Below are 17,314 nucleotides of genomic sequence, written 5' to 3' on the forward strand. Positions count from 1 at the left end.
AGAAGGAAAATGACTTCAGAGTCATAGCTTTCACTATACACTACAGAAATTCTTAATTTTTTTTGCAAATACTTCAGTATTAGAACCAACCAAATTATCCTGAATGACACAGAGTTACTTTCTTATTGGTGCTGGTGTCTGAGCAAACTTTGTTTCTCTGTTTATTTTAAACACATTTAAGGGGGTAAGAGGGCAGAGGGAGAAGCAGACTCCCCACTGAGCAGGGAGCCTCATGCGGGGCCGATCCCAGCACCCTGGGATCATGACCTGAGCCGAAGGCAGACGCTTTACCAACTGAGCCACCCAGGCACCCCTAATTATTTTCTTCCAAGCTTTTTCGCCACCTCTTTTATGGTTTTTTTCCTCTAGTTGTTTAGTCTGATTCTTCCTTTTTTTTTTTTTCCCCCAAAGTAAGGTCTACACCCAATGTGGGGCTTGAACTCATGACCCTGAGATTAGGGGTCACATGCTCTACCAACTGAGCCTATTTTTGTTCTTTCTTTTCCAATATCATAAGAATTTTAAGGCTATGAATTTCCTCTGAGCACTGCTTTGGATGAATCCCATGAATTCCAACATGATGTGTTTCAACAATCAGTATTTTCTAGATATTCTGTATCCTTTATTTATAGTTCCCTTTCGACCCAAGAATTGTTTAAATAGAGTTTCTTAAATATTTTTCCCCCAGTTGGAAGAGTGACACCAACTTTGAAAATTGCTGTTAAGGATTTAGAGAACAGAAATCCCAATTTCTCTCACTCATTTTACTTGATTATAATAGTTGTAGGTTGGGGTGCCTGGGTGGCTCAGTCATTTAAGCCTCCAGCTCTTGATTTCGGCTAGGCTCCACGCTCAGCACAGAGTCCGCTTGTCCCTCTTCCTCTGCTCCTACCCCTGCTCATGCTCACTCTCTTTCTCTTTCTCTCTTTCTCAAATAAATAAATTAATTTTAAAAAATAGTTGTAGATCAATTGAGGGAATATTTTGTTTTTCTATTGATGACAAATTGGGAACATGAAAATGTCAAAGTAACCAGGCAAGAATATAACTGTGAGACTGAGCATGCTGATACCAGACTTACCTAAGGAGCCTCCTGGAGTACTAGAAACAAAAAGATTTTCGTGAATTTCTGCCATGGATTCCTACATCAGAGACCTTCTAACTTCCAGTGGAGTATCTAACAATGTATCATGAATGTTATAAACAATGCAATATTATATGTTGAGAACAAGGAAACCTGGGCTCAAGCCCAGCTCTAGTCATGAGATCTCTCAAAAGTTTATTCCACCTATTTGAGTCTGTATTTTTACCTGTGAAATGAAGAATTTGAGCCATCTCTAGGTCCAGAAATCTGGACTTGGCCAAATCCCACAGCAAGTTTTAGTGACAAGGCTAGAACTAAGACTATGGTCTCCTACCTCCAATAAACCTGATATTTTAATTTCTTTCCATTCCACTTTCTTTTTAGTGTAGCAAAATAAATATAACAGAAATTTGCCTTTGTTTCCATTTTTAAGTGTACAGTTCAGTGGCATTAATTATCTTCATAATGTCGTGCAGCCATCACCACTATTTCCAAAGTTTTTCATCATCCCAAGTGAATCTTTCCACTCCATTTTGATGTTAATATAATATCTAGTATTCTACAAACTCTTTAGTTATTTTGATTTGGGAAATCTCTGTTTTTCAAATATATTATTTACATGTGTGTCTTTTGTAAATGTTTCTAATAGCTTTAATTCATACCCTAGAAAGGAAGCAATTGGGTATTTGATACCTCTTTCCTCAATCACAAGCACCTGAGACCTTCAGTAAAAAACAATTAAATTACATTTATTTTCTATGTGATTACCTATCAGTTTAATAACACATATCATCAAGGTGGGACTTACTTTAATTAATTGCTTATTGGGCTAATATTAAGAAAATGAAAAACATGATTCTGTTGTCAAGCATCAGGCTTGGTTAATAAATGGACAGTAACTTTTTGATGGGTTTATACAAAGCAGCAGTTTTCTTCTAGGCTCTCCCTGCCCCACTCCCCACAGTCCTATCTATCACACACTTTGACACTTGGTTTTTGCCTTCTTTAGGCCATCCGGCTCTCCTTAGAGCAGGCCCTGCCTCCAGAGCCAAAGGAAGAAAATGCTGAACCCGTGAGCAAACTGCGGATCCGGACCCCTAGTGGCGAGTTCCTCGAGCGGCGGTTCCTGGCCAGCAATAAGCTCCAGATTGTCTTTGATTTTGTAGCTTCCAAAGGATTTCCATGGGACGAGTTCAAGTTACTGAGTACCTTTCCTAGGAGAGACGTAAGTTCCCATGCCTGTTTTAGGAAATGTGTCCAGTGGGAGATATCCCATCATTAGGACTGGACAAAATAGTCCAAGAAAAGTCCCATGGTACAGCCTACTACAAGACCACACACCTAGGAGTACTTTGTTCTGCACACCATTCTCTCCTCAGCCTTCGGAGAAGGTATGTCTTCCCAGGCCAACAGACTTGTGCCCAGGAGCCTATAGAAGAAATTAGGTACTAGGTCTTTCTTCCTTCCTAGCTATTTCCCCTATTCCACCATCCATATAGGCTTTCCCAAGATCTCATCTCTGTATATCAGAATAGATCTGAGAATTGTGTGCTTAACAGCTTAACAGTTCAATCAGAATCAGTGATTATAGGTTCACTAAGATATGCTAAACCAAGAGTATTTTGTGATTTGATAGTTCTTACTATCCTGGAAAGTCACAGAGGATGACCTATATTCACTGTGTTTCTGTATTTCAGCATGGTACTTGATAGTCTCTAATAGTATCCTGGGGCAAAGTAGAAAGATATAAATCTATAGCTAGGTAGTTTCATTGCTTATTAAATGATAGTATCCAAAAAGTGTTGACTAAGTGATTATCCTCTCCCTAGAAGGAACCAAGAGGTTCTGTATTTAATCCTTTATTACTCACCATGCTTACTGGAACTTACATGAAAACTTTATCAGATTTATAGATTATGAAAAATAAGATTCAAGAAAACCTTAAAATACAAAAACAATAGACAAAAATGAACCTATAAGAATTTTACAGAAATATTCAGAGATAGATTCCCACAGTAAATTTAGAGAATTAATTACTCACATTTGGGATGGGAAGACCATGCATTATCAGAGGTTATGGTGAATTGAGCTGAATATACATTATTGTGTTGTGGATGCTAAGAAAATGCTAGCTGCGTTTCTGGAGGTATAATCCTGGTCCTATTCAACTCTGTACTAAAATAAACTCACCCTCAAAGAATCCTTGGATTCCATTCTGAAGCCTGAAGAAAAAAAAGCATGTCTAGAGCAGGGCTAGTGGGAAGATGAGGGAACTGGGAATCATATCATTTGAGGAACATTTCCTCTAGAGATGGAAAGGCCATGGGAGACTTGATTGTTGTCTTCAGCTACTTGAAGGCCTGCCATGAAAAAGAGGCATCTTACTTTGTGAGGCTCCAAGGACAGAACTGGGACCAATGATGTGAAAGTTACAGAAGGCAATTTTGGCCCAATATAAGAAAGTATTTTCTAAGGAGGGAATGAATATGTTGTATCATGAAGTAGTGGTTTTCCTGACATTGGAGATAACCAACACTACTAAATGATTCCTTTTCAGCAATACTAGACTTATATGGAGAAGGATTCATTCCCGGTGTTCCTACTTTAAATGGGATGGGGCTTAGACTAGCTTATCTCTAAGATACACAGTAAATCTTAATAGTCTGTGATTCCATTTAATTGATCTAGTAATTATGAGATCTAGTAACTTAGACTTCCATCTAAAACACAAAACCAAGAATTTGATTAAGGTTCATCTTAGTCCCTCACAGTGGCTGTCAGATTTGTAGAGTAGAGACAGAAGCCAGTGGTATATGTTTAGCCCTACCACTCAGCCACAAAATGCTAGGTGGGATGAGGATCCTACTACTTAATGTCTAAGCCAAGGAAACTAGAATGGACCCTAGGTGCTAGCCATTGGCTCCTCTCTTACTAGCCCCACCTACTGCTCCAAACTCTTCCTCTTTGTTCATATATAACACACACAAACATGTTCAGGGAACACATGTGTGTACGTGCTCTGTGTACTGCATAGCCAGGTAAGAAACTACTTTAACTCTGACACTGAAGTTAAACTCTAAATGTATAAACACTTAGGAAAGAGCCACTAGCAAGGGGTTCAAGATCAGCCTGGTTCTCCTACTTACTGTTCAATGATGAACATCTCTCTTAAAGAACTTATAAAACTTAGGAGCTAACTTAGTCTCTTCCAATTCTTGTTTTTTTGTTTGTTGTATTTAAGTATAATTAACATATAACTATATTAGTTTCAAGTGTACAACATAATAATTCAGTATTTGTGAACATTGTGAAATGATCACCACAATAAGTCTAGCTAATATCCATCACCATACATATTTATAAATTTTTTTTCCCTTGTGATGAGAACTTCTAAGATCCCCAACCCTTGGTTTTAAGGCATTCCCCTTCTGGGCCTTTCATTTGAAAATGAAAGTACTAGAAGAGATAGAATCTAAGGACTTTGCTGGTGTTTAAAATTAAACTTTATTTTCTTTCAAATTAATTTTTAAACCTGATTACTGGAAGTAGGGTGGGGGGGAACAATCTCTAAAGAAGCTGGATTTTATGGTCAGTATTAGTGACCTCTTCCCACAAGGAGGAAATGTAGACTATACAAAGTTGTTGTTGCAAGTAAGGGAACTGTGAAGTGAAATGCAGAAAGTTCTTGGGCCTGCTACCTACCCACTTCAAGTTCTACTGATCCAGCACTCAGCCTTTTCAGTGCAGACTGTGTTAACTGTGGATTTGCCCTAAATGGAGCATCAATCACCTAGTCTTAGAGAAAATGTATTTTTTTTTAAGAAGTGTTTTTGTTTATTTTTTTTGAGATTTTATTTATTTATTTGACAGAGACACAGCAAGAGAGGGAACACAAGGAGGGGGGGTGGGAGAGGGAGAAGCAGGCCTCCCACAGAGCAGGGGGCCCGATATGGGGCTTGATCCAGGACCCTGAGATCATGACCTGAGCCAAAGGCAGACGCTTAACGACTGAGCCACACAGGAGCCCCAAGAAAATGTACTCTTGATTTAAATCTCATTCACCCTTTACACTGCTGAAGAACACTATTCAATCCGGTTAACAGTATCTTCTCCCAGTGTCCCTTTCACACCTGATCCCATTTCTACCTCAAACCCTATCCCAAGGCCAGTTTATTTTATTTTATTTTTTTAAAGATTTTATTTATTTATTTGACAGAGAGACACAGTGAGAGAGGGAACACAAACAGGGGGAATGGGAGAGGGAGAAGCAGGCTTCCCGCTGAGCAGGGAGCCTGATGCAAGGCTCGATCTCAGGACCCGGCGATCATGACCTGAGCCGAAGGCAGACGCTCAATGACTGAGCCACCCAGGCACCCCCCAAAGCAGTTTAGATCAAGTTTGTCCCAGTTTCCCAGAGGAAAAGTCTAACCAGTGGCTTGCTTCTCTAGGAGGAATCAAGAGCTTCCCAATATCCATCACAGGTCCATTTTATGGTCGTTGGTCAACCTGATATTATCTGCACAGAGTGGTTTTTCTAAAGCCCTATTCTCATCATTCCCTTTGTTGTTTAAAAACTCATTAATAGGGGTGCCTGGGTGGCTCAGTCATTAAGTGTCTGCCTTTGGCTCAGGTTGTGATCCCAGGGTCCTGGGATCGAGCCCTGCATCGGGCTCCCTGCTTGACGGGAAGGCTGCTTCTCCCTCTCCCACTCCCCCTGCTTTGTATTTCCTCTCTCGCTGTCTCTCTCTCTCTGTCAAATTAAAATATTTTAAAAAATAAAAATAAATAAAAACTCATTAAAAGCTCCTTATAGCCCTAGGATGAGGACAGACCCCTTAGAATGTTTTTCAAAAACTCTTCACAGTCTAGTCCATACCTACCTTTCCCACTTTAAGTTCTGCCTCTCATTACGTGTTTCTCTCACCAGGAGATAAGAGATTGCTCACTATTCATGGAAGACACAAAAGACTCTCATGCCTCTGTGCTCTTGAACTGTGTTCTCTCTTCCTTGAATATCCACCCTCCCCACTTTTCCTGGCCTGTTTGACCTCATCTTTTAATGCCCAGCTCAAATGTCATCCCCTCTCAGAAGCCCTCCCCTTCTCCCAAACTCCTCACCTATGTACCCATTGCAGTTTGTACATTCCTCTCTCATAGCACTTGTTCTGTTGTTCTGTAATTTTTTACAAAGGCTGTCCATATCATGTTCATATCTACCTCCCCTGAAGTTCCCAGCATGGTACCTCACACATAAGTATTTAGTTACTGTTGTCAAATGGTAATGATCTCCAGTCTGACCTAAATCTCTGATTCCAGAGTGACCTAGAGAAGCTGTTCCAAATGAGAACAGAAGCCCTAGGCCCACCCAGATTCCAGACCCACATCTAAACCCAGAAAGCCCACCCAGGACTCCTTAGACCTCCTAGAGCCACGGGTAGGATGAGAGTTAATGGCCCTTCATCCTTGTCTGAATGCTCTTTCAAGTCAAATGACTAGTGTTTTTGCAAGGCTATTCTGTTAACAGCCATCTGTGTCTGCAAGGATTAGGATCTAATTTGTAAAAGTCATCTTAAATTACAACCAAACTAAAGACTGTTAAAAAGCACATCTTAAGACTTTGCCTCTTTAATAACAAATAACGTAAGCTTAACTCTTATTTTGTCTTCAGCCTTTTCTCCACAAAGCAGAGACTGATTTCTCACCATAGGACCTGGTAAACGTTCTTCTGCACCCCCACCCCCAATCAAAACAATACTTCATGTTAAGATTTCCCAGCTGTCCAACTATTTACCAAATGTCTGGTGGGTATACCACTGAACCGAGCACCGTGGGACAACCAAAATAGCAGCAGACACGGGCCTTCCTCAGAAAAGCTGATTGTCAAAGTACTGGGAACATTGAGTGACTTGATTTTTGCTGTTGCTATTATTGTTGTTGTTGTTGTTGTTTTGCTGTCTGTTTTGCTAGTAGCAGTTACCAAGAGAAGTAGTATTCACTACCAGAGCTTTGGCCATTAAGCTCTACCTCATGGATGTGTTAGAGCCATGTGAGCATCAGTGGCCCATTTGCTTACTTGGGCATTGAGAGGTAGCTGGTATTGAGGTAGTTGAGTCCTAAAGTTGAGGAACGATCCTAACCCCTACTTCCCCTGCCTCGGAGTCAGAGTAAGGGGCCCCTGCCAGCTTCCCGGTTCCCCTTTGGACTTCTGGGCACTGGCCCAGTGCCACTCAGTGTGAGGTTGTCAGTATCCCCCAACCTTCCTTTTCCCTTTTCTCTCCTTCTTTCCCACCCCTCCCCTTCTTTCCAGTCCCATTTTATCCTTTTTATTCTCTTCCCTCCTCCTTATCTTTTTATCCCCCAACAACTCTTTCCCCTTCCTGCCTCCTCTGTTTTCCTTCTTTTGTCTACTCCTATCCATATCACTCAGAGAAGCTCCACCTGCAACTGGAAAGTGTGGTCTTCTGTTTATAACACGACTGGGGGTGCTGGGGAAGGAGGATGGTAATGGCAGATTAGCTTCAGGACTAGTGAGTGCCCTGGGTGCCTTGTCACTTATGTAATCCCACAGCCCTCATTCTTCCCCCAAGAACATTTCTTCCTCCAGATCTACAGATGTGAACCCCCCCAAGCAGACAAACATGCATGCATCCCAAAATACAGTATCAGACACTTTATATTCTAAAAGTAACTAATGTATTCCTAGTTTTCTCCTGCTTTCTAGTTTTTTCCCCCTCCATAACAATAGCTTATCATTTTTTGCTTTCTCCCTCTATGTTTAAAGGAATTGTATAAACAAGCTTCTAGCAGGGTTTTTCACAGAGTGAAAGGCCCTCAGTAAATGTTTGTTTAAATTAACTGGGGGGAAAGCCTTACAAATTTAGAGTATGTGGATTCCTTCCTCTGTCACCCATCCACCTTTATTACATTAAGCACTAAGCTCAGCACTGGGAACACCGTGCTGAGAAAAGTGACATAATTCTTACCCTTGTAGAACTTAGAGTCTGTATCCACAAACTACTGTTGGATGATGTTTGACTTTATCAATAACACAAGGATATCCAATTTGCCACCATAAGGAAATATAAGTAGTTCAATTTGTACTTCATTCATATATTTGTTCTTCCATATGGCAAAACATTTACTGAGCAGCCACTCTGCCAACCTCCATACCAGACGCTAATGATACAGAAATAAAAGATATTGTTACTGACCTTGAAGTGTTCACATTCTAGTGAAAACACATTTAAAACAAATTGCATTATAAATTATACCCATAGTTGGAAGGATAGGTAATTTCAGCCTGCAGTGGTAAGGGAAGGCATTATAAAGGAAATGAATTTGACCTGAGCCTTGCACAAAGAGATGTTGGGTGAGTAGAAACAGAATAGCATAGTTAAAAATAAAAGTTTTGGTTGTAGTTAGACCTATCTCTGAATCCAACTCTATCAGATACCTGCTGTATGACATTGGGCAACTTACTTGGCCATGCTGAACGTTTATCTCTTCACCTTTCTTTCTTTGAAAGAAAAATCATAACATCTAGCTCAGAGAGTTGTAAGAATTAAATAAGTGAATGTAAACTATGTCCCTACCACATAGTGAACAGTATCTGCTATAATTATCTTAAGTGGAGAGAGGCAGAAAAGGTGGGAAAGGCTTATAGCTAAAGAAAGCATGGTAGCAATGAATTCTTTCTTTAGAGCAATGATGGATATTTATGCTAAAAAATACCCAAATGTTCTAAACCAGACAAAATAATGTGTCATTGGAATCATTGATATATTTGAAAGGAATCTCAGAGATACTGAGGCCAATGCTGTCATTTTACAGATGGAAGAATCAAAGCATGATAAAATGATACACTTTACTTATGTCACATGATAAATAGCAGAACCAACATTAAAACCCAAGTTTTGTTATGGCCATTGCTTTTTAAGATCACTGGCTCCTTTTAAAACTGCTAATAGATTACAGAGCTCCACTTTAAAATTAGAGCAATAGGACAATAAAACTAGGAGATCAACATTAGAGACCACGTAATAAATGCAATAAATTGCAGCTCCAAGCACCAATTTTTTTAAATATTCTGTATTTCAATTACTTTCATATGTTAATGCCTCTAATATTACAGTGGATTGATTTTAAATTTATATTAGACTGATAAAAAAAGAAAGAAAAGAATCAGAAGGAAAAACTTTAATGCCATTGAACTACCTGTATCTTAAAAGCTTTGTTTTCAAGATGAAGCATCTAATCAGTGCAATACATGTTAAAGTTACCACTGCTGAGCTTGCTCCATTCCCTCCAGGTATTTTAATATCACCACATCTAATTATTTGAGGTTTTCCAATATCCCTAAATGATCAAGATTTAGAGAACAAGAACAATGATTGTGGATGGAACACAACTAATATCTAGTTGGTCACAGTATCAGTCTACCTCTAAACTTCTCTCAAATTTGTTCTTTTCCTCTCCTTTCCCACTGTCCCCACTGCTCAAATCTTCATAGCTGGATTAAACCTATCGTTTCCTTCCCCTTGACTTCAGTCTTGTCTACCCCACCTCCCACCCATCCTCCCTACTGATTCCTGAGTTATTTTTCTGAAACATGGATTTGATGATATCTTATCTCCTTCCTGCTTAAAAGCCATCAGTGGTTCTAAAGGCCAGCAGTCCAAACTCTTTTAACAAGGATACACAATCTCATACCATCTCCTCTTCCTGCTCAGTTCTTCTCCCTCCCTCCCATTACTTCCCCACCACATCCATCTCGCCATTAAGCCACAAAAACCTGCTTGACTGAAAGAAACCAAGAGATCATACTCAGGTGCAAAATGCATTCACAGAGTTATCGCAGTCCTTTTCTTGTCAGCTTGGGGAGGTAGCAAGGCAGGCAGTATTAGTGTGAGTCAACAGATGGAGAAAATGAGGGCCTGGGGTGACATGGCTTGCTTGAGAGCATACATGCAGTTGATGACCATGGAGGACTAGAGCCCAAGCCTCTTAGTTGCTTTCTTTTCTTTTTTTTTTTTTTAACTTTTTATTTATTTATTCATGAGAGACAGAGAGAGAGAGAGAGAGAGAGGCAGAGGGAGAAGCAGGCTCCCAAGGAGCAGGGAGCCCGATGCGGGACTTGATCCCAGGACCCTGGGATCATGACCTGAGCCAAAGGCGGATGCTTAACCATCGGAGCCACCCAGGCGCCCAGTTGCTTTATTTTCAAAAGTGATGTTTACAGGGAAAGATGTTCCTGGAGTATTTTGACCACAGGACACTTGTGTTTATAGGTTGAAGTCATCTGGTAAACTGTTTACATAATATTTACAACAAAAGAAACTGGGTAACAAAAGATTTAAAAGAATAATATAGCTACTTCTTAAATAGGTCTTACAGGAAACTCTAATCTGGTATAATAGCCCTCTAATTAAAGGGGAAAAAATACTCCTTCTAGCAAGAGTGATTTATATTTCTTCAGGTTATTTGTTTTGTTTAAGAAATGCATAATTTTCTAAATTATAAGTTCTAGTAATGAAATGAAGCATCCTATGCTTTAACAATCCCTTATACACTAAATCAATCTGAAAAGTTTTTAAGTGTCTCTTAAATGATTGAGGAGATGGAATAGAGGAAAGGCAGTGATATAGAGGAAGGAACTTTGGACTGGGAATCAAAAAGGGTAGCTGGGCAACCTTGAACAAGGCACACCCCCTCTCTAAATCTCAGTTTTCTTCTCTATAAATTGGAAGCAATAAATTCTGTCTCTCCCAGGACCATAGCATGGCTCAAATAAGGCAATGTATATAAAAGTGTTTTGTAAACTGTGAGATACTGTCTAAATAAGAAAAATGATGATGATCATGATGACTATCCAATAACCAAACGTTCAGAATAAAAATTTTTTAATAATAGTATTTATTGAGGGTTTACTATACTAGGCACTATTCTCAGTGCCCTATATGCATTATCTCATTTAATCCTGAAAACACAGGGAAAGGGAAGGAAAAATAAAACAAGATGAAAATAGAGTGAGGCAAACTATAAGAGAGTCTTAACTCTAGGAAACAAACTGAGGGTTGCTGGAGGGGAGGTGGGTGGGGGAATGGAGTAACTGGGTGATGGGCATTAAGGAGGGCACTTGATGGAATGAGCACTGGGTGTTATATGCAACTGATGAATCACTAAGTTCTACCCCTTTAACTAATAGTATAGTATATATTAACTAAATTGAATTTAAATAAAAGAAAACAAACAAAAACTATTCTGAAGCTAAATATCCTGTCCTCACTGAGATGGGCACAAAAGAGGTTAAGTAACTTGCCCAATGTCACAGTAAATATCAGAACCAGATACAAACGTAAGTTTGTGACTCTGGGTCTGTGCTCCTAATCCCTATGCCATCATGTCTCCTGATTTATTCCAAGGAAGGAATAAATTAGTGAGGTAGTTTATCATCTAGAAAAATACTTTAAATTTGTAAATGAAGCTCAGTTTTATACATCTGCAAAGATTTCATCTTCTCTGATTTCTTCATATTGTCTTTGTAATTCCTTTTATAGAGTCACAGCCAGATGTAGGTAAAGTATACACTTAGTTGTATTTCACACTTTGTTTACCAACAAACTTTTTTTTATTATGTTAATCACCATACAGTACATTATTAGTTTTTGATGTAGTGTTGCATGATTCGTTGTTTGCGTATAACACCCAGTGCTCCATTCAGTATGTGCCCTCTTTAATACCCATCACCAGGCTAACCAACAAATTTTTTATTTTTCGAGGCATGTGCTAAGTGCCAAAGTATAAGGCATGGTCCTTGCCTTTGAGAATACCCTGGCTTCTCATACAAAAATAATCCTCATAATGCAGTTCATGCAATAGGTTCTAAGAGTAGTCAGACAAAAAGGGCAATAGAACTCAAAGTTGCCAAGATCCCTGCTGACCTGGGTGATCAGGAAAGGCTTTGTCCAGAAGGTAGCAGATGAACAGAACTTTGAGATAGATTGAATTTTTGTTGGACTTATAAGGGGACAACATTCTCCAGCAGCCAGGACAGCTTGAAGAAAGAAGCTAATGTTAGAAAGCACAAGGCATGGCTAGATGGTGGGTCTAGATTAGTTGAAAAATGGGACTTGTATAGTAAAATTCTAGGAATGGGAACTGTATAAAATCTAGACTACCAGGCAAGGGAGCTTGGCTTTATTTCATATAAATTTGTTGAGCAAGGTAATGACATGGTCATCATGGTTATCATCAAAGTAAGATTACCCATACATTATTTCATATTTTATAAATTCATATTGCCTGGCACATTGTAGGTACTCAAGAAATGTCAGTCCTTTGATCTTTTCCCTTACTACCCTCATTATCTAGGTGATCTCATTCAGTCTTGTGGCTTTATATGTCATATATACAGTTAAAACTCCAAAAGTGTTTATCTTCAGCCCAGGCTCTCCCCTGAACTCTGGATATTTGTACACACAACTGGCTATTCAGCACCTCCACCTTATGAGTAATTGGCATTTCAAATTAAACATAGTCAAAACTAGGGGCTCCTGAGTGTCTGCCTTCGGCTCAGGTCATGATCCCAGGGACCTAGGATTGAGCTCCCTCCTCAATGGGGAGCCTGCTTCTCCCTCTCCCTCTGCCACTCCCCCTGCTTGTGTGCTCACTCACTCTCTCCCCCTCTATCAAATAAATAAATAAAATCTTAAAAAAAATAAATAAACATAGTCAAAACTAAACTCTTGATTCCTACCCTCCCCTAAACCTGCTCCTCGTATAGTCTTCCTCAACTCATTAAATGACAACTTCATTCCTTTTTTTTTTTCTTTCAGACCAGAAACCTTGGAGTCATCCTTGACTCGTCTTTCATTTCTCCATCCAACTCATAAGCAAATTCTGTTGGTTTTACCTTCAAAATATATCCTAAATCTACTTCTCTCTGCCTCCACAACTAACCCTAGGCCAAGCCACTATAATCTCTTGTCCAGATTATTGCAGTGGTATTAACTGGCTGCTTGGCCTCCACCCATGCAACTCCCCTACCCCTTCAGTCTCCTTTTCTAAAAAACAGAGACTTTAAAATATATATATAAAGCAAATCACTTCTCAAAACCCTGTGATGGGAGTTCCAAGCTTTTAAAAGGCCTCCCTAATGTGACTCCCTGGCATTTCTCTGACTCCACTCAATCTTTTCCAGTTCCCTTGACACCTTTGCTATTTGTGAAATACAACAAAACATTTTCTAACTTCAGGGCCTTGCATGTGCACTTTCTTCCTCTAGAAATCTGCATTGCTCATGTCCTTCCTTCAAGTCTCTGCTCAAATGTTGCCTTTTCATTGAGGCCTTTTTGACCAACCCATGTAAAATAAGTCTTCCTTCCCTCCTTTCAGCTCCCACCTTTCTAACTGACAACACTTATGCTATCTACCATTTTTTGAGTTCCCACTGTGGACTAGGCAGTTTTACTATGCACTTCAAAGGCATCATCTAATTGAATCCTTACAACCAACTTATGAAATTGGTATTATCTTTACCTTATAGTTGAAAAAATGAAAGGCACAAAGAAGCAGATTTCAAACACATGTCCAAAATCTATTATATCAGGCAAATCTTATTCCCATGTTACAGATACAGGAACTGAAGCTTGAAAGTTAAGTGTTTTGTCCAAGATCACATAGCCAGGAAGTGGAAATTAAATATGAAGGTGCTGATTCTTTCCATTATATCTCACTGGCAGCCTAGAAAGATAAATTGACATGAAGAAAGACTGAAGCCAGAAGAATAGTCAAGGGATGTTGCAGTACTCAAAATGAGATTGATAAAAATGCAGCCAAGCAGGGGAAGATTAGATAAATGCTTATACATAGTCTACTAATACCTGGAATAAGTATTTTGATAAATGGTTCCATAGTTTCTCCTATCGTGTCTGTACTTGGAGTCAGAGAGATCTTGGTTCTAATGCTGGCACTTCCATCTATTTGCTGAGTTACATTGAGTATATTATTTCTCTGCTATATTTTAGTTACTTCATCTTTCAAGTGTGGATAATGTCATGTGTCCTCACTAATATATTGTGATGATAAGATTAAAAGTGATAATGAAGACACTTGGTAAACGGCAGAGGCCCATGCTGCTTGATTTGGTAATGCGGAGTTCCTTTTATCCATTTCCAGCAAGTCACTGCTTTTGCCCCATCTCTAACCTTTAAAAAATAAGTTTTGACACACATTTCTCATTCCTAATATGAGGGTGACCTGCGTTTTGTCAGTTGTGTTATAACAGACTCTTCCCTGGAAGGGCGTCCACTATTTATTGCAGTCTCCCTAGTATAGGAAAAATGTGTTCTGAGTATTGGCAGTCAACAGAAAGATAGCACAGTGATAAAAAGAACCTGTTACCAGGTGGACGTTGGGCAAGGCACATAACCTCTCTAAACTTGTTCCTTTTTCTGTACAAGGCAGATAATAATAGCTATGTATGAGGTGGTTGTAGAATTAAGAGAGGTGATTTGAGGGCAAGGACACGACACATGGTTGATGCTCAGGACATGTGATGCTTTAAAATGTGTAGACCTTGGGACGCCTGGGTGGCTCATTAGGTTAAGTGTCTGCTTTTGGCTCGGGCCATGATCCCGGGGTCCTGGGATTGAGTCTCACATCGGGGTCCTTGCTCAGTGGGAAGCCTGCTTCTCCCTCTGCCTGCTGCTTCCCCTGCTTGTGCTCTCTCTCTGTCCCCCTCTCTCTCCAACAAATCAATCAATAAATAAATCTTAAAAAAATAAAGTAAAATATGTAGACCTTGTGCTTGGAAGAAATAACATAGCTCACCAGCTGGACATGCCCCTGGGCAAATCTCTATGTGTAGGATGAAACCACACCATCTCGCTTTCAGCATATTTTCCTTTAAGGGAGCAGATTCTCTCCTCCTTCCTCCATGTTACTCTTGCCACAAAGCAGAGTACTCTTAGTTGAGATTGCATGGAAATAGGACTGAATACCAAAGAGGTTTGCAGTGAAATGTGTTGGTACAATTTCCTGCTTAGTTTCAAGATGAATTGGGTCTGAGCTTTCCAAAAGAGGGTGGATCTCTAATGTGAAAGTTTTATTTGAAATTTTTGTGGCTCAGGCAGTGTCATATCAGGATACACACAAGAAGTACAATCCCAGAAGGCATACATGGTACCTGGAAACAAAATTTACAATTAATTGCTAGAGCACCGCAAGCAGGACATGCATTAGGCCCAGTGCGGTACTTCCCACCCATAGATTCTCAGTCAGTCCAAACAGTTTAGTTCAGCGCTTGGTTTCAGAGGGACTGCCTAAGGCAAGCAATCTCAAATAGATTTGCTTGTCCAGGGTACCAGGTCATCTGCCTCGTGAGTGTATATAACATCTGGAGGTGTTCTTTGTGGAAGTGAAGGTGCTGGGACAACTGCCTTCTGTCTCTTAGTCACACTGTCATGTGTGATTATAGACTGAGCAGTCAGTTTGAATTCAAATTACTTGCAGAAGCTTAGAAAGCTAGCATGGGGAGTTTTCCTTCAGGAAGAGAGGAAAATTTCCAGGAACAATTTAGAAAAGCAAAGATTTTAATGCTTTCCTCCTCCCCCACCCCATGCCAGGGTTTTGTTTTTGTTTTTTTCTCCTTTGTTACAAAATCAGTATATTTCATTTAGCAATCATAATTTTACTTTTTTTTTTTTAATCATCCCCTACTCTCATCTAGACCTTTTCTCTGGAAGGATTGTATTTGCAAAAGGGACAAAAGATTTTTATAGAAAATCATTTTTACACAACTTCACCAGAAAGATACATCATATTTAGGAATTGGTCAGGTCAAAATCCTGAAGTAAAAAATTTTCAAAATGAGTTTACATAACCTCCCACCCCTTTCATCCTGTTCGTTTTGCTGGTGAGCAGCCTAAAAAAGATCAATCCCTTTTTGGGAACAGCAGCATTTAATAACCAGATTGTCTTTCTGAGGTGTGTATACCAGGAGAAAGGTGAGAAAAGTAGAGTTTATTAGTCTTTTGTTACAAACTGCAACTAAGCTGGGAAGTTGAACACAAGTCAACAGCAGTGAGACATCTCTCAAAGGAAGTCGGGAGTCCAGTCTGTCAGGAATGGGCAGAGGGGTCCCACTGTGCCCTATCCCAACTTGTAGCTTTTGGCAGGAATCACAAATTAGGAATGCAGTCAGTCTCTATACCTAATATAAGCCAATCAGCAGCTTGATTTTATTTTTTATTTTATTTTATTTTTTATTTATTTATTGGACAGAGAGAGACAAAGCAAGAGAAGGAACACAAGCAGAGGGAGTGGGAGAGGGAGAAGCAGGCTTCCCACCAAGGAGGGAGCCTGATGCAGGGCTCCATCCCAGGACCCTGGGATCATGACCGGAGCCAAAGGCAGACACTTAATGACTGAGCCACCCAGGTGCCCCAGCAGCTTGATTTTAGATGGTCCTACCAAAAAAACAAATCCTTTCCTAGAGGCATTTGTATGTGACTCAGATAGTACGGACAATACTCATGTATTGTATCAAAACTCACTAATGATGTTTTCAGAGTTTCAGGCCCCACAGAGAGGTGTCCTAAATTTATAACAGTTCCAGGGTCAAAGTCATGTTCATTGAGCTTATGCTTGCTTTCAGTTCAGCACAGCACATTCTGTTGCTGAAACAGCTCACAACAGACAGTGTCAGGTTTTTGTTTAGAGTCAGGTCTAGACAATTAGCATCTGTGGATTTAGGATTCCAAAAGAAGCCAGCAACTTTTCTTCAGCAGCAGCAAAGCCACGATGCCACAGGACCAGGCAGCAGTGTTCTGAGTTCAAGTAACAAGTGAGGCTTTCCTAAGCCCTTTGGGTATTGTCCAAATTTACCTACTCAGAAATATGCACACCACACAGGGAAATCATCAGCCTCTAAAGATCAGAGATCTGATTTTATAGGAGCTCATTAGCAAACCAAAAACTGTTTTTAAAACTCCCAAGGTGTGTCTCTATCTGGAGATTGCATCTCTTTCCCATGTTATCTCCCTTTTTCTAGAGACTTCAGTAAGCAAAAATCATTAGTTCTGGAGACATATTCTATTTCCAGTACTCAGTTTAAATTTTAACCCACTCACCAGTGGCAGAATCAAGGAAGTAGTGTTCTACTAACACAATTTTTCAGCTTTCTTTAGTCAGGATGATTCCTCTAGCATTTATGAAATTAAAAGCATATAA

General features: G+C 39.7%; 1 protein-coding gene across 8 annotated transcripts in view; it reads left to right on the forward strand.

Moving 5' to 3' along the window:
- The window catches only part of FAF1 (Fas associated factor 1), a 487,148-nt gene that overhangs the window by 446,420 nt on the left and 23,414 nt on the right, over positions 1-17,314 (forward strand). For all 8 annotated transcript variants that reach the window (XM_073896766.1, XM_025871569.2, XM_025871572.2 and 5 more), the window contains one exon: positions 2,094-2,309. In XM_073896766.1, the coding sequence (XP_073752867.1) occupies positions 2,094-2,309 (216 nt within the window). The remainder of the gene's footprint in view (positions 1-2,093; positions 2,310-17,314) is intronic.

Source organism: Callorhinus ursinus, unplaced genomic scaffold (assembly GCF_003265705.2).
Source record: "Callorhinus ursinus isolate GAN/ISIS: 27379988/994484 unplaced genomic scaffold, GSC_fseal_2.0 scaffold9, whole genome shotgun sequence".
Taxonomy (NCBI): Eukaryota; Metazoa; Chordata; class Mammalia; order Carnivora; family Otariidae; genus Callorhinus; species Callorhinus ursinus.